The sequence below is a fragment of the Zosterops lateralis genome (genome assembly GCF_965231275.1).
Source record: "Zosterops lateralis genome assembly, chromosome: 14".
In the NCBI taxonomy this organism is placed as follows: Eukaryota; Metazoa; Chordata; class Aves; order Passeriformes; family Zosteropidae; genus Zosterops; species Zosterops lateralis.
This window is the reverse complement of record NC_139774.1, coordinates 3,426,307-3,448,495: the sequence shown is the minus strand read 5'-3', so window position 1 is coordinate 3,448,495 and position 22,189 is coordinate 3,426,307. Positions and strand designations below refer to the sequence as shown.

The 22,189-nt window shown below is 59.2% G+C and overlaps 4 protein-coding genes across 4 annotated transcripts; 1 reads left to right on the top strand and 3 right to left on the bottom strand.

Annotated features, from left to right (window-relative positions):
- Positions 1-952: 952 nt before the first annotated feature.
- On the bottom strand, positions 953-3,783 carry WDR55 (WD repeat domain 55; the record flags this gene model as incomplete). The annotated part of the gene is made up of 7 exons (XM_083871512.1): positions 953-2,126; positions 2,337-2,506; positions 2,595-2,694; positions 2,809-2,988; positions 3,125-3,212; positions 3,284-3,384; positions 3,494-3,783. 7 exons carry the CDS (start codon positions 3,781-3,783, stop codon positions 1,805-1,807), a joined length of 1,251 nt encoding a protein of 416 aa, XP_083727638.1. The 3' UTR covers positions 953-1,804.
- A 719-nt stretch (positions 3,784-4,502) lies between these two features.
- IK (IK cytokine) lies at positions 4,503-12,660 on the bottom strand. The gene is made up of 20 exons (XM_083871850.1): positions 12,575-12,660; positions 11,860-11,926; positions 11,560-11,652; positions 11,094-11,153; positions 10,428-10,595; positions 10,232-10,346; positions 9,962-10,032; positions 9,805-9,851; positions 9,416-9,579; positions 9,188-9,296; positions 8,739-8,778; positions 8,142-8,361; positions 7,864-7,882; positions 7,321-7,398; positions 6,982-7,063; positions 6,407-6,464; positions 5,942-6,030; positions 5,534-5,642; positions 4,899-4,933; positions 4,503-4,731 (listed from the first exon to the last, which is right to left on the bottom strand). Exons 1-20 carry the CDS (start codon positions 12,588-12,590, stop codon positions 4,704-4,706), a joined length of 1,668 nt encoding a protein of 555 aa, XP_083727976.1. The 5' UTR covers positions 12,591-12,660; the 3' UTR covers positions 4,503-4,703.
- A 183-nt stretch (positions 12,661-12,843) lies between these two features.
- NDUFA2 (NADH:ubiquinone oxidoreductase subunit A2) lies at positions 12,844-14,384 on the top strand (the record flags this gene model as incomplete). Its single annotated transcript, XM_083871786.1, is given in 5 exon segments — positions 12,844-12,868; positions 12,871-12,926; positions 12,928-12,947; positions 13,066-13,172; positions 14,189-14,384. Coding segments are annotated over 5 exon segments (300 nt in total). The 3' UTR covers positions 14,281-14,384.
- A 118-nt stretch (positions 14,385-14,502) lies between these two features.
- On the bottom strand, positions 14,503-21,614 carry TMCO6 (transmembrane and coiled-coil domains 6; the record flags this gene model as incomplete). Its single annotated transcript, XM_083871511.1, has 12 exons — positions 14,503-14,806; positions 15,455-15,622; positions 16,405-16,499; positions 16,589-16,754; positions 16,842-16,953; positions 17,606-17,722; positions 18,175-18,260; positions 18,765-18,869; positions 19,943-20,126; positions 20,247-20,356; positions 20,587-20,798; positions 21,536-21,614. The coding sequence occupies 12 exons, from the start codon at positions 21,612-21,614 to the stop codon at positions 14,648-14,650; spliced, it is 1,593 nt and encodes a 530-aa protein (XP_083727637.1). The 3' UTR covers positions 14,503-14,647.
- Positions 21,615-22,189: the final 575 nt, after the last annotated feature.

Genomic DNA, 22,189 nt, shown 5'->3' with positions numbered 1-22,189 from the left:
GCCCTCAGAGCCTGATGGGCCCATTGTGTGGGAAGCAACATGCCCTGCCACCCCAATCTTTGTTGTCTTCTGCTCACTGGGCTCTTTCTGACCAGCTTTTGATACCCCTCAGGCTCCTCTGAGCACCTCCTGATGTCCTCCCCAGTGTCTTTTGGTGGACCTCTGGGACATCTGGTAGCACCCTGTTGGAGGTTAAGGTTTTTCCTTTCGTTTTTCTCTGTCTTGGGGAATTCCCCCCCCATTTGTGTTGCTAAGGAACAATAACCATTCTGAGGGAGGCTCCTGCCTTCCTTAGCAGACACCTGTCTTTCAAACCAAGACAGCCCTTTATGATCTCCAGGGACTCCAGGTATCTGTTTTGTAGATGGGCCAGCTCCAGCTCCAGGAATGCCTCTGGCCATGTCCAGTCCCACCCCAGCAGGGGCAACACAAACTCCTGGGCCAGCAGCACCTGGGATCTGCAGTGAATGGTCCAAGGGGTCCCAGGCAGTGCTGGGAATTGGCCTGGGGATGTGAGCCACAGCCAGGAGCAGAAATCCTGGCAGAACTGCACCAGCTCCTCCCCATTCCCCAGCAGGTGCAGCGTGTCCTCCAGGGGCCTTGGCTGCAGTGTCTGGCCATGTCTGATGCTGTTCCAGGCCCTGCAGCTGCTGCCCCACTCTGCTCATCCGCAGGGAATGGCCCATCCCAGGAGGGATCCCTGTCCCTCTCCCCCTCCCCACTCATGGCACACTGTCATGCACATCTGGACCTGCAAAGTCCCTTGGGCAGCACCCAAATCCCATCCGTCTTCCTTTTAGAGATCCCCAGGGTCATCAAAGAGCCTTTTGGTGCACTCTTTAATTCTTGCACTCCCTGGAAGTCTGTCTGTCCCTCCTGGGGCACACCAGGAGTCCTTGCCTCATGATGAGCCAAACCACTAGCACAATGCGCTTGGAACTGAAAGGCACTGGGTTTATTTCTAATACAGCTAAAGTCTTAATTAACAAAGGGTAATTGACCTGCTGGGACAGCAGGGCAGGACAGTGATGAACTTGTGTGCCCTGGCCAGGCACCCCAGGACCCCATGTCACCCCCTCACCCCTCCTGAGGAAAGCTCAGCCTCCCCCAAATACCCCAGCAAACCGCAGCACTACCCCCTCCCCTCCCAGCACTACATCCCCCACCTGAGACCCCCATATCGGAGCCCTCTTTCACCAGGGATGTTCACTCACAACCCCCTCCCCATCACCCCTCCCCCAGGGGCCCTCAGCTCTGTCCCCTCACCCTATCAGTGCCCACACCAGGGGCCCTCAGTGGTAACCCCTGCCCAGAGCCCCCAGCCCCGTCCCCCCCCTCCCGTCTCAGAGCCACTCCCCATCCATCACGGATCCCAGTCACGGACCCCTCCCAGTATCCCTCACCCCAGCCATATTCCCCCACCCCTAAGGACCTCCCTCGCTGACCCCCACTTCAGGCCCCTCCGGCAGGACCCTCAGTCTCACCATTCCCAGCCTGTCCCCCCGTCCCGGGGCCACCCCCGGCTCCTCCCACGGGGCCTCCGACCCCCGTTACCACCGCCCCCTACGGGCCCCCACTCCTCCGACACGCGCTGCCCCTTTAAGGCCGCGCCAACAGCCCAGCTTGACTGGCAGCCCTGGGAGCCAATCAGAACGCCAGCGCTCTGCCCACCCCGACAGCGGTAGCATTGCGCGATGCCACGCCCCTTGGGCGGGCACTCCCAGGGGCTGCGGCTCTGATTGGCTGCGCCCCGGGAGAGGACGCGCAGAGCCCCGGGGCGGGGGGGTGGAGCTCCCGGCCCCGCTCAGTCGCTGTCGCTCTCGCTGTCGCCGCCCTCCTCCGCCGCCTCCGCCTCGGCCTCGTCCCGCAGGTCGGCGAAGAAATCCTCCCCGCTGCCCAGCGCCTTGCTGCTGAGGGCGCGCAGCGGCCCGCCCTTCTTCTTCTTCCGGCGGTAATCATCGACCACCATCGTCCCGAGCGACGACACGTCCCAGAACTTCACCTTCTGGTCGTGGCCGCTGCTGGCCAGGAGCTTCCCGTCCGCGGCCACGGCCAGCTGCTCGATGGGCTCGCCCAGGTGCTGCCCCACGCAGCCCAGCACGCGGTTCGGCAGCACGTTCACGGCCCTGGGTACGGCACGGGGCACTGAGGGCCTGCAGCGCCCGGGGACCGTGTGCCCTCCTGCCCTGTGTCCTGGGCAAGGCTCATCCCGTCCCGCACCCGCCTCATTCCACCCCTTCCCCATCCCATCTAACCCCCCACAGCTGCTCTGATCCCAGGCCCTTCCATCCCTCTCCGTTCCCCCTCACGCCATGGCTCCCCCCGCAGCCCCTGACCTGATGACTCCGTCCAGGGAGCCCACGCAGACGATGCTGTCCGTGATGGGCACCATGCAGTCAATGGTCTCTGCCCTGAGCGCAAAGCGGTCGCTGGCAGCCCCGAAGCCGTCCCAGTTGAAGAGGTAGATGGTGCCTTCGCTGGAGCCACAAGCCACCTTCCTCCCCCTCTAGGCACGAGGGAGGGCAGGGAAACAGAAAACTCAGAGCAAGAACGGGGCAATGGGATCCTGCTCCATGCTGGGGAGCAGTGCCAACCTTCATCAGCACCACAGACGTCAGGTCCCCGTTCTGCGGCTCCGAGACCAGATCAAAGCGCCGTCTCTTCACGTTGAAGACGCCCAGGGTGCCATCACCACTGTGGCAGGTGGAAGGGACACGTTGTGAGCACGGGACATGGCACGGGGCACTCCAGCCATGAATGGACGGACATAGGGAGCATGACCTCAAAACCCTGAAACCCCTTCAGTACCTGGCTGTCAGTAGGATCTTCCCGTTGCCATCCACAGCCATGGCACTGATGTATTCCTCCTGCTGCCGTGCCTCCAGGATGGCACTGCCCCTGCGCAGGTCCCACACCTTCACTGCCCCGCCGTCATCACCCGTGGCAAAGATGTGGTTGTCGATGGGCAGGACGCAGTTGAGGGCCGATCTGCAGAGAACCCCCCCCCCCACGTTCCCCCGGTCACGGCTCTCCCTGCCCGGCCCAGGGCTGTGTGCCCTGCCGTGGGAGGGGAGGGGACAATGCCCAGCCGTTCTGCCCGGAATGAGCCGCTGTGTGCACTTACTCGTGGGCCTTGGGGAAACGCGTTTCCAGCCGTCCCTCCTCCGCTGTCAGAATGTGGATGGACTTATCCTTGGACACAGTGAAAAGCTCTGGAGAGCCGCGTTAGTGCCCCCCGCCCGCCCGGCGTCCCCCGCTGCCGCCCCACGTCCCCCGCACTCACTCTGCCCGTCCTGGGAGAACGCCACGTCCCGGCACGACTTGAGGTGATGTCCCGAGGACCAGAGCTGCCGGTTCTCCCCCTCGGTGCAGGAGTACGAGTACCTGCCGGCACCGGGAGTGCTCGCCGGGACCCGCGGGCGGCCAGGAACCCCGCCGGCGGTCCCCAGCGGGTCCCAGAGCCGGGACCCCTCCCCAGCCCGGCCCCACTCACAGGTACACGTCGCCGTCCACGTCCCCCGCGGCCAGCAGCGGCCGCGCCGGGTGCAGCGCGATGGCGTTGGCCGTGGCCTCCAGACAAATGTCCTCGGGGGTGTCCCGCACTCGCGGCTGCCGCGCCGCCGGCTCCGGCGAGTCCTGGGGCTCCGGCGAGTCCTGGGGCGCCTGGGGAGAGCGGGGCCGTGGGACCGGGGCCGGGGGCGCCGGGGTCCCGCAGCCCCACGCGTGCTCACCTCCTCCATGGCGGCCGCCATGTTGCCCTGTGATTTGCATGGCCACGCCCATTCGCATAAACCCCGCCCCTTTGTTTACATGGGGCCGCCCGCCCGGCCCGGCCCGGGGTGGCACCGCCTCGGGGCTGCACCAGCTCGCTCCCCATCGTCTCGTGTTTTCCTCTTCTTTAGTCCTTCACCACTGGGAGCTCCATACGCTCCTTAGTTCGCACCACGGGCTCCCTAATTCACCCCCATCACCTCCTCTCTTTGCTCCCAGGGGTGGGGGCAGCCAGGGACCAGGCGGCACCTCGGCCCCTTGCAGGGTCTGGGGCCTGCAGGCTCCCCCAGAGACCCCAGCCCAGCCAGGGACCACCAGCAGCGCCCCTCCCCCAGGGGCCATCCCAGCCCCCTGCTGGCCCTGCCCGGAGGGAACAAGCTGTGCCTGGTGCTGGCCCCATCACACACAGCCAGAGCAGCTCTGCCAGCGCTCAGAGCAGCTTGCACATCCTCTGCTCTCTGCTTCACGTCATTGCACCATCTGTACCCGAACTCAGGGTCCCATTTCTTCCCCCTGCCCTGAGGCACAGAATGTTCAGATGGCATTATTACCCCCAAACAGAATTGTTAATTTTATGCAGGAATGCTGCCCCCAGCCCAAAAGGCTCCCACAATAAATACAGTAAGCCACGGTTTGCCTGGAAAGTAGAAGAGTCCTAGCACCCCTGCTGCTCCAAAGGAGGCCAGAATGTCCCCAGGCGCCTCCTCTCTGCACAAAGAGATGTCCACACACAAATTTAATGTGATTTTATTAAGGCTACAACATTTACACAGCACAGGGTCTACAGCAAAGAACAGAGGGAGGGAAGAGCCCCCAGCCCTGAGCAGAGAGTGGACGGTGTGTGGGGCAAGGAGAGCACACCAGCAGACTCCAGGAAGGCAGCTCCCAGCAGGCCAGGCTTCCAGGAGAGGGAGGAAGAAACAGGGGAGGCATCAGTACTTGGGACGTTTCACCTCAACCCTGGAAGAGAAAGAGGGACAGGAGAGTGGTGAGGAGGCAGGGCAGGCAGCTCCACCATCCTCCCATCCAGAGCTCAGCACTGACATCCACACTTTCACACCACAGAAGGTGGGAGGCCCCAACAGAGCCCCTGCAGCTAAGCCACAAGCAGAGACTACTGTACTTACCCATCAGCCTCCAACTTCTTCCTCTTCTCGATGATCTGCAGAGAAACCACAAAGTCCTGTTACCCTCAGGGAAATCTGGCTGCTCACAACTAGCAGAGAGGCTGGAGGGTGCCAGATACACCTGAGGAGAGCTGCAGCCACGCCAGAGTGAGCTGAGGGGAGCTACAGTTGGAGAAGTGGGGCCTGTCTGCCCTTTGCTCCTTTCTGGCCACCACAGACTATTTGTTCTCACCTTCTCCAGCACAGCCCATACTGCTCACCTTGCCAGGACAACCCCCTGCTCTGCCAGCTGACAAATGGAGCCACTGAACATGTCCTGTCCCCTCCAATCCCCTTTGGATGGCTCCAAACTAATGGTTTTGGACACATTCATCTGCTGCACAGCCCAGAGCAAAAAGCCCTTGACTGGGGCTGCTCCCAGGACAACAGTTCCAAATAGAGCTTCAGACTCCTCTGCAATACTGATGCCCCAAGGATTTGGCTGATGCTCTTGCAAGGAGCAAATCCAGCAGGGAGAGCCAGCTCTGGTGCTCACACACACACTGGGCATGGCTGGGACAGCAAGGGCAGGAGTGGGTGGGAGCTGTCCTGGGCCAGGCTGGCAGCTCCAGGCTGAGCCCAGCTCGGGCACTCACAGCACTGATCTTCTTCCACTGCCGGTCCAGCTCCGCCTTGTCGTTGGTCTCCTTGAAGCGGCGCGTCTTGCGCCCCTCTGACATCTTGATGCCGTACTGGAAGGCTGCCCTGGAGAGGGAGCAAGACATGGCTCAGCACTCACAGGGAACCCACAGCCTGCCACAGGAAGGGACACATCCCCCCAGCCCCAGAGTTGGCCTGAGCCCCTGAAAGCAGTGTCTGGGCTGGAGTCCTCAAGAGTGACACTAAGAGCAAAACAAACCACCAGGCCCAGGCTCACAGCTCCTCCCCAGGTTCTCACAAGGGAGTCCCCAGCTTGCTTTAAGCTGCCCCAGCACCCAGGGCTAGGCCAGCATGGCGATCCCACCCAGAACCCTTGCTCGGCCCTTCCTCAAGGCTGCACTCACTTGGGCAGAGCCTCTTTGTTGTTCATATACTCGCTGTACTCCTCCTGTGTGTCAAAGTCCCAGCGGCCCAGAGGCCCCTTCTTGTTACCCTGCAGGGAGAGAACGACTCAGAGCAGCTCCTCAGCTGCTGCTAGGAAGGCTTCTCACACAGCCCTGCACACCCAGCCACAAGGCTCCATCTCCCACCAGCCCCAGGTCAGCAGCCTTGGCTCCAGCTCCCCTCTCCAGGAAGCTCCACACAGCAGCTTTCATGGAAAAGAGAGTGGGAACAGTTGCACACCTACTAACACCTCTGGGTCAAGTGCCAGTGCCAGCTGTTTGCTCCCTGACACAGCAGGGAGCTGATGAGCAAAACCCAAAGCTCCCCCAGCACCCAGCTCCAGTGCTCCTTCTTTCCATGGGCTCCTCTCAGCTGCCACTGGTGCCTACTTTGCTGGCTGCCCCTAAAGGCTGGTGCCAACATACCTGATCCATTTTGCTGTAGTCCACCTCCTCATCGCTGTCCACAGCCATATCATCCATTCTGGGAAGAAAAACACAAGGAAAGGGTTCAGAGTGGGTCCACGAGATGGATCAGGACCTTGGAGTTAGTGGGAGACATGTCTCATGGCCTCAGACCAAACACACTCAGTTTCTAGACCAGACGGAAGTGGCCCCACCCACAAGCCCTGCAGGGGACCTGTACCACAAGGCATCCAAGGTTGGAAATGCTTCTAGGATAACTGCAGGCTGAAAGATGTTTCTCTTCCACTGAAGGAAACCAGAGCTTCACAATCACATGGATTAACACGGAATGCAACAGATTCCCAGCCATCTCAGCCTCCCCCTGGCTCTGAGGGGCAGCAGGCTCCAGGCAGCCACTTACAGCAGAGAGCAGCTAAGAAGAGCCTGAACCAAGGGCTTGGGATGGTTTTACCAGTCAGCTGTTGCCACAAACAAGGCCAGGCCTGTTCCCCCAACAAGCAGTAGGGCTGATGTTCAAGTTCTTGCTGCCCTCAGCATACCCTGCTCCCACCCCACAGCTTCCCACTGTTCCTTACGTGGCAGGGTAGCACTCAGCATAGCTGTTGGACATGCCAAAGAAATCTCCCAGCTGCTTCTTGTCTTCTGGCTTCTTCAAAGTGGCAACAGTTAAGGAAAGCACCCCATGAGCTGAGCCTTACAGCTGCAGGATGGGCACAGCCAGCTGGAAAACCCCCTCCTGCCCCAACACAATCAAACTGGGGGGGTGAAGCTTTCATTTGGTGTGGGAGAAGCAAAGCTTGGGCAGCATTTCCCTGCTACCAGGTGAGGCAGGACAGCCCCCAAGACATGCTGGTGCCTGCAAGGGCAGCCCAGCCCCACAGCCAGCCAGGCTGGCACTGACAGTAAAGGATATGCCTCTGTTCCCTCCCAGCCAGCAGCTCCAGCAAACTTCTCATTGATGGACTTGATGAGCTCCTTGGCTGAGCCGGGTCCTGGGGTAGGGAAAGCAGCAGGTTAAATTTGGGGGGAAGAACAGCTCCCTGCAGAACACTGGGGCTGGGCAGACTCTCTCTGGGACACAGTAACAGGATAAGCTGAGGTGAGGTATGAAAGGAGGAGGAAACCAGTTTGGCGCTGATGGGGTCAGCTGATCCCAGGAGACCTGGAATCTTTTAACAGTTTGTGTTGGAAGGGATCTTGAAGCCTGCCTTGTTCCAACTCCCTGCCATAGCCATGGACACCTTCCACTATCCTGGGTTCCTCCAAGCCGTGTCCAACCTGGCCTTGAACACTTCCAGGGATGGGGCAGTCACAATTTCTCTGGGCAACCTCTAGCAGGGCCTCCCCACCTTCACAGGGAAGAATTTCTTCCTAATATAAAATCTACATCGCTCCTCTTTTAGCTTAAAACCATTCCCCCTTGTCCTATCCCTCTCAGGTACCCACATTTGACTCACCTTTGTCGATGTCTGTGGGCTGCAAAGAAGAGGGAGAGACAGTGTCAACCACAGAGCTGAACCACAAACACAGGAGGCTGGTGCTGGTGCTGCCTCACTTGCTGAGGGATAGTACAAGCTCCCAGCTACCCAGCAAGCCCTGGGGACAGGCAGAGCTCAGCAAGAGCTGACACTGGGATACAACCAGAGATACCCAAAGCCCCCCAACCCCACAATGGGCAGAGCTCAGGTGGGACAATCCTTCATGAGTAAAAACTCACCTCATCATCAGAACTCACCTCATCATCAGCCTTGGGCTTCTCAAAGTAGCTGTGCCTTTTCTTCTCCTCCTCCCGCTCCCGGTCCCGCTCCCTGTCCCTCTCGCGCTCCCGGTCCCTGTCCCGTTCTCGGTCCCGTTCTCGGTCCCGGTCCCGCTCTCTCTCTCGGTACCTCTCCCGTTCCTTGTCCCGGGGCATCTTGGCAGTGGAGGGCACATAATCCCCAATGTCTTCAAAGATGCTGTAAGTGGAAGAGTCTGGAGTTAGGTGTGCTGCAGGAAGAGAGGCCATAACCACCTCCTTGTGACCTGGAGCACACAGGACCAGCACCGAGAGCTAAGGACACCAGATATGGAAGTGGTTTCCACATCTGTCAGAGGCATCACTGCACTTCTGTCCCCTTCTGCTGCACGATCTGAGTCTTGTGGTCCAGCGCAACAGTAACCCCTCACCTGCCTCAAGCCTGAAATCCAAACCAGATCTTGCCCCTAGACTTATCCTACAAACCACAGGTCCAGCAGCTCCTAACTCAGCCCTCTCTAAAGGTGGTGGGCCAAAAAGCCATTCCCTAAGAGACAGAGGTGTGACCCCACAGCCTGAGAGCAGGGAGGCACTTACTTCATATCAGCTTCAGGAGGCTTCTTCTCATCCAGCTTCCCTGCAAGGAGACAGCAGCAGTGAGAGGCACATCATCCACTCTGCCTCCTGTGCTGCTGCCCTGTCCCTGTCTGGGTTCCAAGCTCCACGAGTGGCAAGCCTGGAGGATGTCACATTGTATCCAGCCCCCCCAGGAAGCCACTATGTCCCTGCCCAAGAGGGGGTATTTCCCCAAGGAACCGGGCCTTCCATCAGGAAGAGCAGAGCACCACAAGGTACCCTCACAGCTCTAATTTCCAGTAGCCTGTCCCAGGTGCTCCTGCCTTCAGGACATAGAGCTCAGGAAATCACAGTTCTCCAAGCCCGCTGTCTCATGGTACAAGGGAATACCACAAACCCAAACACATCCCATTCCTTTGGGATATGCTCCAAGCATAAAATACCATTACTTGGTTCCTTTCACTTCCTACCTTTGTCTTTCTTCTTGAGCTTCTTATTGCGAGTGCCCTGCCTGAGATAGGAGAGGATCTGCGTGAGCTTGCTGATGACAATGTCGTTGGTGGTCAGCGTGGTCTGTGCCTGAAAGGGAAATCCACAAGGAAGCATCCCACTCCCTGGCCAGGGAACCCCTCCCAGAAAAATCTGCTCTGGCCCATTCAGAGCAGTGAGGGGAAGCAGGCTGGACACCAGCTGGGTACCTCCATGGTGGGGCAGTCAGCCTTGCTGCGGATCAGCGTGGTGGGGATGTCGGTGTCGGCGTATTCATCGTCCAGATCGACCACGTAGGCCATCCTGCCTGGCAGGAACAGCTCGTTCCGCTCGTACGTCTTGTTCTTGAACAGGATGCGGTAAATGTTGCGGCCTGGACAGGAGGAAAAGTGTGGGAAAGCAGAGGACAAGGCCAAAGTGAAGCATGTTTAGTTTATCAGCAACACGAGAATCCCCTCCTAAAGACACACTTCCTCCAGTCCTCAAATTCAGGACTCTCCCCCTCCAATGGTTTTCATTTCTCCATTCACCCTCCAGGATTTCTCCCACATTCACAGCACAGACAAGGTCGGGAACAGCCGCATCTACGTAGTCTTACCCAGGCGGGTCTTAAATTCAATTTTGTTCTCAGGATCTTCATCTTTCCTAAACAGAAACAGAAATCAGAAGTATTAGAGCCAAGTGAACAGATCCTCTGCATCCTCCTGTGTGGCAAGCAGCTGCACTCAGGAATGCAAAATACTCAAGTCACTCACTTAGTTTCTTTCTGGGGCTTCTCCATCATTTCCTCCTCTTCCTTCTCCTTGCTGGCAATCTCAGCCCGTACCTGGATGCAGAGTAAACCCACACATTACAGCCCAAGCCACGCCATTGCTGCCCATCTGTGAGCCCCATCAGATCCCCAGCCCTGCATCAACCCTTCCCAGGAAGGGAAATCCACACTGCCAAGACCAAGCAGTGACACCCACCCTGTGTGTCTGTGGGAGAGGACAGGGCAAGAGCAGCACAGTGATATCTGCACTCACCTTCTGCAACAGCGCAAAGTCCAGACCCTTCACCAAGTGAGTGTGCTCCATGTCACCACCCAAGAACTTGGACTCCTGGATCAACTGTCTCCTCTTCTCCGCAGCAGATTTATCCCTGTGCAGTGAGAGCAGAGCCAGGTAAGGGCCAGCCCCCCCAGATCAGCCCTGAGCCGAGGCCCCAGCACCGCCCACGTACGCCTCAGCTGTGGGTCCCACAGCCCTGTAGTTGGCAGTGGTGCTGATCAGCTCTGTCTCCTCATAGTCCTTGTTGACTCCATCTCTCCTCTCCTTGGCTCGGTCCCGGTACTTCTCGGCCAGTTCCCTCTCGCGCTCGATCTCCTGCTGCCGCAGCTTCGCATAGTAACTGGGGGGGAAACAGAGCAGGGTTAACAGTGACCTGTTCATGGTGCTGGGGTCAGGCAACAGCCCCTGAGGCCTCACACACACCATTCTGCTCCCAATCCCTTCCCCAGCTAGAGCACCACTGGACACAACAGGCCTGGAGGAAATGCTGTACTGAGGCCAACTAAGGAGGAGCTCTGTCCTCCCTTCCAAAGGGAAGGGTCCAGTGCAGTCCTGCTGTGCAGGAATGCAAAAAAAAGTCCCACCATTGCCCTGCTCTCCCACACATCCACAGGGCCTCTCCTGCTTCTTCTGGAGGTGAAACTTCACCCCCATCCTACTGCTGCCCTCCCACAGCTGTTCCCACAAGCAGTGACAGTTTCTCAGCCTGTGCTCTTCTCCAGAGCTCTTAAATAATCCACTCAAGGCCCTATTTGGGAGCCCAAGAGATCAGAACTGTTTCCATGGGCAGGACACGATGTATAATGCCAAGTCCTGCTGCATCTCTTTTCCCAGTTACCTTTTCTTCTTCCTCCTGCGAGCAGCTGGATCTTCATCCTCATTGTACTCCCGGGGCATCCTGGAAAAGGGTGAGAAAACACACGTACAGTCTGCAGAGCCACATGGGTGACAGGTGGACAGAACAGTCCCTCAAACACAGCAGAGCACTGAGGTGCTCAGAGATGGAACAGAACAGTCTCTCATCCTTAATTTCCCACAAATTCCACACCACCAGCAGGGTGTCAGACTGATTTTCACCAAATCAAATATGCCTCCTGCACAAAGTGTCTTAACAGCCAGGAAGCCTCACTCTTATTTACAGCAGCCCCAATCCACCTGCTTCTCCCCTTTTCACACTCATTGTCAAAAGCCCCTGTAGATATTCCCCTGCAGAGTGCAGGGGAGAGGGTCAGCTGGGCACAGAGCCCCAGAGGGATGGGGGACATGGACTGCCCCATGGACCTGTGAATCAGAGCCCTACTCACTCATGGTGGCGAGATTTGGAGGGTGGTGCAGATGTTGGCGCAGCCCGCGGGGTCATAAGAAGCTTCCTGAAGTCTTCATTGGTCAGCTTGGACCTACAAGGGAGGGAAGGAACACAAATCATCATTCCCAAAGAGCTCTGGAGGAGGAGCAGGTCCTGTGTGACCGAGATGGGCACCAGGTGCCCGTGGAGGGGGCCCAAAGGCTGGAGGGCACCGGTGACTTCCAGTTTCTCGGTGGGAACCAGCCTGGGATCCCACAGCGCTGGCCCTGCCTCACCCCGGGCCCCGTGCTGTACTCACTGGTGGAAGGAGTGTGAGTCGTCCACATCGTGCCCATCGGGGGCCAGGGGGTTGGAGAACGGCTCATCTAGGGGACAGGAGAGAGACCTCAGACCCTGCCGGCACAGCTTCACACCCTCCCGGAACCACGAAGGAAACAGTGTCCGCCTGCAGCCCCAGGTGGATCACAGCCCGCTGCCACCCGGGCCGGCCTCGCACAGGACACGGGGGTCCCGGTCACTGCGAGACCCACCGGCCCCCAAGCCCCGCGGCTCTGCACCTTCCGGGGGGTGTCCCAAGGGCCTCCCCGGGGGCGTCCCGTCCCCACACCCCGGCACTGCCCCTGCATCCTCCCAGCGGCCCCAGACACCCCCCGGCCGCACTCCCGGTGTCAGTCCCCGCGCTGAGGCTCAGCCCCACCGCACCCCCGGGTAGCTCCTCGCCCCTGGGCTGCCGCGGGGCCCAACCCGCCAGGTCGGACCTTTCCCGGCTCCTCGGGCTGTGGCCGCACCCGTCCCCCCGCAGCGCTGTCCCCGGCACCGGGCCTGGGCTCCCGGGGGTCCCCCCGCTCCCCAGCGAAGGTTGGGCCTACACCGCCCCCATCCCGCACCGGGCCGCTGCCACCCGCCCAAGCGCCGCGACAGCCCCGCGCGGGCAAGTGCCGCGGCCCCGGGGGTGTCCGGGAACGCCTCGTGTCCCCCGTCCCGTGTCCCCTGTCCCCCGTCCCCAAACTCACTGTCGCGGTCCGGCATCGCTGCGCCCCCAGCTCCGCTACGCGGCCCTTCCGCTCAGCACCGCCTTCCCAGCGCACCCCGCGGCCGCCGCTCCCATTGGCGGCTGCGATCATGGCGAGAGCTCCCTTTGGCGGGTGTGATTACAGCGAGCCTTCCCATTGGCAGGTGAGATCATGGCGAGCGCTCCCATTGGTGAGAGCGGGCACGGCAGGCGCTCCCATTGGCGGAGGCGCGGCGGTCCCGCCCCCGCGGTGTTGTCCGGGGAGGGAAGATGGCGGCGGCCGCTGTGAAGAGCATCGGGGCGGGCTGGGCAACGGGCTGAGGGAGCTCCGCATCCACCTGTGCCAGCGCTCCGGCCGGCAGCCGCGGGGTCAGGTCAGCGCGGGGACGGGTCGGGGTCGGGGCCGGGGCCGGACCGGGGGTGCTCCTCCAGGGAAGCGAGACATCCCCGGGCTGACCCGCAGGGACCCGCCGCTCCTCCTTCCCTCCGCAGGGAGTTTATCGAGAACCACTATGTGACTCTGAAGAAGGCAAATCCCAACTTCCCCATCCTGATCCGCGAGTGCTCCGGTATCCAGCCCAAGCTCTGGGCTCGGTACGGTAAGTAAGGGGTGCCCGCCGGGAAACACCATGGAATTATGGAATGGTTTGGGCTGAAAGGGACGTCAGGGACCGTCGGCATTCCTGGGAAGAAGCAGAGGGGGGGGGGGGGGGGGGGGGGCGGTGGGGAAGGACAGGCAAGGGCAAACGAGGATGGGGAGAATGACCGCCTGTTTGGGTTAGAAGCGCTGTTAAAGCCCCTGCCGTGGGCAGGGGACCTTCCCCGGAGCCCGAGAGCTCCAGCCCGGCCCGGCCCGGCCCGGCCTTGCACTGCCGGGGCTGCGGCTGCCCCTCTGCAAAACCCCTGCCACGGCCTCAGCACCGCCCGGGGGGAACTGCAGCACCGGCTCTGCAGGGGTCACAGAGCGGTGGTGGCGGAGAGGGAGCAGCTGCCCTCGGGGCAGGGTGAGGGGTCACCTCAGGGGCTTCCCAGCCTCTGTCATCTCCCACCCCATTCACTACACAAAAATGGGGTTGTTTTCCTTTATTTTCACCGCGTTCTCAGTGAAACAAAGGAGGGAGCAGAAAAGCCCCTCTGGAAAGGATGTATTTTCCTCAAAGGGCATCTGGGCGGGAAAAAAATAATTTAGAAACTTTTGAAGAGATGCAATGACTCTTTAAGCAGAAGTTTCCCAATGTGAGCACACGGAGCAGGGGAGTCTGAGTGTCTGGGTGGAAGTGGCAGGGAAATGGAGCCCCGGTTAGCCCAGGGTGGGCAAGGTGGGATCAGAGTTTTTTGCTGGGATGAGGCTGAAGGCCACAGGGTTGCTCTTGGACGTGTCTCCTGCCAGCCAGAGCTAACAAAAGGGGACTGGGAAAGGAGTTGAGCAGCTCTGAGTTCTTTCCAAGGGTCTTTCCAAGGGAAAGGAGGGGAATAAGAAGGTGGAAGTGGTAACTCAGGCACATGGAGGGACACTGGGATGTGCTGATGGGAGCCTGGGCTGTGACATCAGTGTCCCTGCACCTGGAAAGGACCCACACACCTGCCCCTCTCACCCTGTCTGTTTTTCCCACAGAGTTTGGGAAGGAGAAGAGTGTCCCACTGAACAATCTCAGCGTGGATGAAGTGGGGAAGGCCCTGGAGAGTGTTGTGAAACGCCGTATGTGACACAGACAGGAGATACACACGTGCTGGAGACTTGACTGATTATCCTTAATGTCAAAGATGTATCTTTAATTTATCAATTCATAAACACAATGTGCTTACCTTGAGCTTGGTGGTGCTGAGAGCCCAAGGAATGGCTGATGCAGCCACTGGCCCCTCTCTAGCACAGGTGAGTCTGCCCAGGCTGCAGCTCAGCCCTGCCCCTGCTCCAGGCTCTGGGGGCACTGGGCTGGTGGGGACAAGGACCAGCCCCCTGTGCAGCCAGTACTGGGCACATCAGAGCCCTGAGCAGCCCTGGGGAAGCCAGGCACAGGGGGAACAGTTTATTCCTCCCCTGGCAGCTCAGGGGAGGGCAGGGATGGGGCCAGGCCTAGGAGAAGACAGCTAGTGAGGCCTGGCAGGCACTGGGGGCTCCTGAGGGCTGCCTGACCATGTCCAGCAGTGCCTGTGCCCGCTCCTGCAGATCTGGGGTGCTCTGGTGCTGCTCCAGGGCCTGGTGCCCTCCTTGCCTGGTGAAATCAGCAGCAGCCTGTGAGAGAGGAGAGGGTGAGAGCTGGCTGGGGGCTACAGCTGATCATATCATCTCAAGCCACCACATCCCAGAGAACGGGGCTGAAGGAATTCCCCAGAGCCATCCCAGACACTGAATTCCCATCCATGTCCATCCCACCATGCTGGTGGGTTGGTTGGGAACGACTTTAAAGCCCATCTCATTGCAACCCCGTGCCATGGGCAGGGACAGCTTCCACCAGAGCAGCTCCAAGCCCCATCCAGCCTGGTCCTGAACATCCCAGAGCTGGGGCAGCCAGAGCTGCTCTGGGCACCCTGTGCCAGGGCCTCACTCATCACCCTCACAGAGAATTCATTCCTGTCATCTGCAGCAAGTGAAGCAACATCAACAGGACCAAAAGAAAACCTGGGGTAGAAACAACATGCCCAAACACCAGTCCTTGCCAATAAGAAAGGAACTCTCTGCAGACACAAGAAGGGCTGCCACCCTCTGCCTCAGTGTCCCCCTGGGCAGGGGCCTGGGTGCTGAGGGGTGGAGGGTAGTGTGGCAGTCACAGAGGGGCACTGTTATTCAAATTGCAATAATCATCCCCTCTCCCCAATAACAATAACCCCCATATAATCATTCCCCATCCCCTTTACAATCCTGAGCTCTCCCAGCTCTCACCTCTGGGCAGTGCAGGAAGAGGAGGTGCAGCAGCTCCAGGCACTGCCCCACGGCCTCGGGGTCAGGCAGTGTGAGGAGGGGCAGGAGCTGGGCCAGGAGGGGCTGCTGGAGCAGCTGCTGGCACTGCACTGCTCCCTTCTCTGCCACATTGCACAGCACAGTCAGGACCTGTGGGAGGGACAGGGGGAGAGCAGTGAATGCTCCATGGGCACATTCCTGACAGGCTTGGAAGGGCTCCCAACCACTCCCCATCTCATGGAATTGTGGAATGGCTTGGGTTGGAAGGGACCTTAAAGCTCATCCAGTCCATGGCCAGGGACACCTTCCACTATCCCAGGGTGCTCCAAGCCCTGTCCCTTCTCTGAGCAACCTGTGCCAGGGCCCCACCACTCTTAACAGGGAGGTATGTTCCCAATATCCCCTCTAACCCTGCCCTCTGTCAATGTGAAACCATTCCCTGTTGTCTTGTCACTCGTGCCCTTGCCCAAAGTCCCTCTCCAACTATTTTTCCTGTCCTGCCAGGTGGAGTGCCCACCAAACCACAGGATTTGGAATGCCTTCTCCACACCTACCCCGGGGCACTGTTCATCCCTGTGCCAGGCAGACCCAGCCTTGCCACAGACCCCTGGCAGCATCCCCAGTCTCCTAAAGTTTTAGGGTCTTTCAGAGCAAAGTGGCAGGAGCCTTCCCAGACCTGCTCCAGGGGTGGCCCCCAGTTAACATCTCCCTTGGGATCACCACTCCTGTGCTGGGACAAGGCTCTGCCAAGGGCAAATACAGCTGGAGTGGCTTCAGGGAAGGTGGCTGGTGACTGCCACCACATGAGACTTCCTGCCAAGCTGTCACTGCTGCCCCATCCACCCTCCAACTCCAGCACTGTCAGTGTGGGATTCATGTTCCTGAAGCTCCAGCACTTCCCCACCATTCCCAAGGCATGGGGCAAGGTTTACCAGCACAGTGGCCATCTGGGAACACGTCAGGAGCTGCAGCAGGGCTGGGAGCAGGTCCAGGGACAGCAGAGCAGAGCAGAAGAAGGGATCATCCGCTGGGGTGGGCAGAGAAGGAACACATGAATAAAAGCAGGGCAGGTCCCAGCAGTGTCCAGCTGTGCCCCCAGCCCCAGGGGACACTCACCAGTGAGGTTGTTGAGCAGCCACAGGCACTCCTGGAGCAGGAAGGGGTGCTGCTGCAGGAAGCACTGCAGGATGAGGAAGAGGGCGATGAGCAGGCGCCCGTCCTGGCCCTGGCAGCCTGTCTGTGCCAGCAGGTTACTGAGACACCGCAGCACGGGGCACACCAGCTGTGACAGAAGGACACAACAACCCTTCAGCTGAGCACTGTCCCCACAGCAATCCTGGGAACAGCCAGCACCCTGCCCACCTCTCACCAGCTCCAGGCCCTCGGGAGCACCCTGGGGGATTTGGGAAGCCAGGTCAATCAGGAGTGTGCTGAGGGCAGGCACGGCCCCCAGCGCCAGCAGTACTGAGTTGTCTTCGTGCCTGCAAAGGGAGGGACAGTGCAGTGCCTTGGAGCTTGGAGAGGGGAAACTGCCCCATCCCCTCACCAAACAACAGGGCCTGGAAATTTAGAGTGCTCTCCTGAACCCCCACAGGGCTTATTTCATGTTGGAACAGTGCCTTCTTTCACACTGGAATAGCAGATTTTTTTTCTGAGCTTATGAGAAAATTTAAAAGCCCATGAAAAACAGATTCCCTGGAATTATCTGCGTGGGTCTGGAAACGACAGCCCTGACCCTAACACGTTCCTTGGCTCCAGTGGCAGGCAGGGATTGCTGGCACTGTCCAGATGGGTGGCCCTGAGCCAACCCCGTAAGTGTGAGGATTCAGGGACCTTGCCCAGGGAAGCATGGGGGGCAACTCCAGGCATGGGGAAGCAATTTGGGGGCATTTCAGAGGACCAGAAACAGCCTCCTCAGGCTTATCACCCATTACCACCCTGTAAAAGAGCTCAGTGATCCTGCAAACAGCACACATCCTCAGACAAGAGAGCTGGGATACCCAGGATGGCTGGGAAATTGCTTTCCCAAGGGAAAAGGGGAGGCAATCCAGATCCCCTTGCAGGACCATGATCCTTCCTGCCTCTGTTTGGCTGCTCCCAGGGAACTCAAAAAGAGGAGAAAAATGCATTTACCTACAAATGATGTAGTGGAGACACCACGCAAACTCCACAGCCGCTCCCATCCCAGCCTTGAGGCCAGAGCACACCAGTGGGAGCATGTGCTGGGGGAGAACAGAGCCCAGGACCAAGCTGGGGTCAGAGAGCAGAGTCAATGCAGGCACAGGCTGCAGCACAGGCAGGACACCAACAGGGAGACACAAATCCTGGCCACAGGGTCCAAACACACACCTGGAAGGGACACTGAACCAAGGGCTGCGAGCTTGGGCTCTCCCTGTCCAGGGCACTTTGTCTGGGGTCACATTTTTGGCACTGGGGGCTGTCAAGTCAATCTTTTCCTTTGCAAGAGGAACACAGCCAGAATTCCCTGCTCCATGCTGGCCTTTACTGAAATACCAGAGCTGTCTGCTCCGATAAGGCCGAGGGAAAGGAGCCAAGCCCTGCTCCCTGATCTGCAGCAAAACTTCCCCAGTTGTGGCAGGATTCTGCCCTGAGCTATTAATGTCACTGGGATGGGGATCCACACAAATACCACTGGAGGCCCTGGGGCCCATCTTGGGCAGGACTCAGAGGCTCAGACTCACGGGATGATCTCTGTAGGTGCTTCCTTGGCTTGCAGGAGCTGTGAGAGGACGTAGCCCACACCTTCCAGCACTGCCTCGTGTGGGGACTGCAATCAGAGAGAGCACAGCTGACCCCTCAGACACAGCCAGGGCTGCAGGGTGCCAGCCAAACCCAGCTGTGCCTGGAGAACAGGGGTCACAGAGGGGACCAGGAGGGACACAGGAGCCTGTGGCTACACCAGAGATGAGCTGCCCCCCTCCTCACATCCACTGGGCTTAGCCCAAACACAGTAAAAGTGCTGGTTTGAGCATTTGGACCTGCAAACTCCAGCTCTGCTGGACCCAGGCCAGGCAGAGGGGACAGGGGTCCCTGTGCTACAGACTGTACTAAGCAGCCACTGGATGGGGGAGATTGAGCTGGAGACGAGCACAAGGTGGTGAGCTGAGCCCTGAAAATGAGCACAGGGAGCCCACAGGTGACCCTCACTCTCGTGGGAACAGCTCCCTGCAGAGCTTCCCCACAGCTGGAAGGAGGGCTGGTGACTCAGGGCTGTCAGCCAGAAAAGTCTCTCTAGGGCACAGCAGAAATGTGGCTGAGCTGTTTCACCCACCTGGATGCAGGATGCCAGCACTGGAATAATGCCCTGAGGCAGCAGCTGCTTCCTCACAGCCTCACTTTCTACCACGAGGTTCCCCAGTGTGTACAGACACAGCTCCTGCAACAACACAGCAGAGCAGGAGGTGACCCCGTGGGCAGCCAGCAAAGCCCCAGGTCCCACACACTACCCTGAGCAGGGCAGGAGCTGCCCTTGGAGGGTAAACACAGATGGATCTGCTGGACCCCCCAGCCACCCCATTCCCAGCTCAATCAGCTTCAGTTCATTCTTTTTCTATCTGGCTGAAGCTGGGATCTGATCACTCCCACCTTGGAGGTTTTTCAGACTTCTAATTTTCAGGATGACATTTCCCTGAGCCCCCTCTGGTTCTCCTGGAGCCTGCATTCACATGGGATCAGCACCTGGGGTCACCGCCCATCCTGCTCCTTAGCTCTGAGCCTGTCTGCTTCCCAATGGAGCAGCTGGAAAACATGTGAGCATCCCAGAGCTGCTCCAAATGTTTGCTCCTTTCCCAGATCAAGTTGCACAGCATGAAGCCACAGGCACTCTACTATCTTGTCTTACTCTTTCTTTTCCTTATATATTTTCTTTTATATATTTATTTTATAGATATTATTTTATTATTTATAACTTTCTTTTTAAAAATATATTTTCTTAATATCTCTGTACTTTTACATTGTTTCATTTCTATAGATAACAATCAAAATACCTCCTTTCTATTGCTACGTACCTCCTTTCCATTGCAACCAAACTGTTCTAAAGTAAACCTACCATATATATATATATGTATGGTAGGCTTATGTATATATATATGTGTGTGTATATACATATACACACACACATATATATACAGGGATCATGTGTATATATATGTATATATATTAAAATATATATATTCCCATAAACATGGGTCATTTAGTGTGGTTCCACTCTAATCCAACCCAAGGGATCTGTGATTAACAAGAACTCCACTGTTAGGGGCAGGTCATTACACCTGTGCACTGGGAACAGTCCTGCTCCAAGAGCAAGGCTGTGATGCCAAAAGATTTTTGCTTCCAGAGGGCCCCTTCTCACCAGCCCTCCCATGTAAATGTGCTCAGAAGAGTCAATACCAACCACACCATGAGATTCCCAGGTGGCAGAGCCCCAGTAAAGGTGCACACGGATCTCACCGTGAGCTCCAGGCTGTGTCCCGACAGGTAGGTGAGCAGGTAGGAGGTGACAGGCAGACAGGCCTCGGCCACTGCGGGGACACTGGAGTGGGACAGCTCGTGCAGACAGCGTGCAGCCTCCAGCTGCAGCCCGGCCAGGCTGCTGGTGAAGAGCCCCGTGAGCGTCCGGACGCTGCCCTCCAGCCTGGGGGAGACACAGGTGGTGTCACCTCCCACCGAGGGCCACATGCCAGCTCACCCACAGGGACACAGAGACACAGGGCCCCTGGGGACAGGAGAACAGCCACAGCAGGCCTGGGCTGACCTGACAAACTTCTGCTGAGTCTCCTCGTTCTGCAGAGCCCAGCGGAGGCGGCCGAGCCATCGCTTCCTGTCCTCTGAGCCCCTCTGCACACCCCTGAGCAGCTCCAGAACCTGGCCAGGGAATGAAAAGCTGGATGAGCTTCCAGCACTGCCAGCATTAAGATTTCACCCCGTCAATCCTCGAAGCAAAGGAACCCAGGGCATAAAGATGGGCACAGGGAACCTTAACTGTGTCTGGCAGTGAATCAGAACCATTCCTAGACCCACCCCCGCCCAGCCTCCTTCATATGCTGAGTCTGGGGAGGACCCCTCATTGCCACGGAGAACATCCGGTTCTTCACCTCATCCTGGGAGAGTGGCTCTGGCACGACGTCGGCTCCATCCTGTGCCCCGTCCTGGGCCGCGCCGTCCCCCCGCAGGAGGCGTTTGCTGACCAGCTGCTCCTCCCGCCGCGCCCTCCGGAGCGCTGCACGGACGGGACACGGACACGGACACGTCACCCCTGCCGGGGCAGGACACCCCACCCCACCCCACCCACGGGCCTCAACCCTCCCTTAATCCAGGGAGGAACTGCCCGTGCCCCCTCGGACAGGGACTGCACTTGGAGCTGGGGCTGAGGGGAGGGTCGGGCACACAAATTGTGAAGCCACTGCTGGGATAATGGACAGGAGGAACACAGGGCCTGAGGAGCAGCTGGAGGGACCTGAAGCTGGATTTCACACAGAATCATCAAATCATTAAAGTTGGAAAAGACCTGCAAGATCATCAACTCCAGCCTTTAACTAAACATCACCACGGCCACTAACCGTGCCCCATCTACTTGTTTTTAGAAAACACCTCCACCACTTCCCAGGGCCGCCTGTTCCAATGCCTGACCACTCTTTTGATGAAGAAATTTTCCTTAATATCCACCCCGAGCCTCCCATGGCCCAGCCTGAGGCCGTTCTCTCCTCCTGTCCCTGTTCCCTGGAGCAGAGCCCGACCCCCCCGGCCTGTCCCCTCCTGGCAGGGACTCGTGCAGAGCCACAAGGTCGCCCCTGAGCCTCCTTTTCTCCAGGCTAAGACGCAGGCGAGGCCTTGGAACACCCAGACAGCGGGGGGCTGTTGAAGGAACGGGGAATTCACGGCAGGAACCCAGAGAGCGGGTGAAACCCTAAAACGCTTCCCCGAGCGGCAGCAGCGCCCCCGCCCCGCGATGTGAGACCGGGCCGGGCAGGGCAGGGCAGGGCAGGGCTGGGCTGGGCTGGGCGTCCCTCCCACCCCTGGGGCACCCTCAAACCCCGTCCGGACCTGCCTCCCGCTCCCGCCGCCGCCCCCGCAGCTCCTCCGCGCTGTGCCCGCCGCGCCGGGGCCGCCGCCCGCCCCTCATGGCGGAGCCCGAGCGGGGAAAGGGCCGGGCCTGGGGCGGGCCCGGGGCGGGGAAAGCACAGTCCGGCCTCTCCGAGCGAGCGGCGCGCCGGGGCCGCGGTGGGCGGGGGCGGGTGTGCACCGCAGGGATGGGTGATGGTTGTGCTGAGGCTAAAAACTCCCACAGATTCACCAGAAATATGAAACAAGGCGGCTCGGTGCCCCGGGACCTTCCTCCGTGGTGATGGGGACCGAGGGGTAGAGGAGTTGGTGCTCCCCCAGGGAGGCGTTTGGGGAATTGGCAGCTGGAGGGCAGAAATTAAAGGCACCAGCCCCGGGCAGAGCTGCCGGGCCCGTCTGCAGGGGCCGGAGGAGGCTCAGGGGGCAGGTGACACTCTTCCATCATCCATTCAGCAGCAGTTTCACGGAATTCCAGACCCATTTGGATGGGAAGAGACCTTAAAGCTCATCCCATTCCAACCCCTCCATGGCAGGGAGGGACACCTTCCACTACCCCAGGCTGCTCCAAGCCCCGTCCAACCTGGCCTTGGACACTTCCAGGGATGGGGCAGCCACAGCTTCTCTGGGCACCCTGTG

Bases quoted from the DNA above. Each gene is read 5' to 3' on its own strand.
- IK (XM_083871850.1), bottom strand. The intron at 6,031-6,406 runs GTATGTTGGCAC...CTCTCCCTGCAG, and splicing joins ACTACAGCAAAATGGATCAG to GGTAACAAGAAGGGGCCTCT. The intron at 5,643-5,941 runs GTGAGTGCAGCC...CTCCCTCTCCAG, and splicing joins AACAAAGAGGCTCTGCCCAA to GGCAGCCTTCCAGTACGGCA.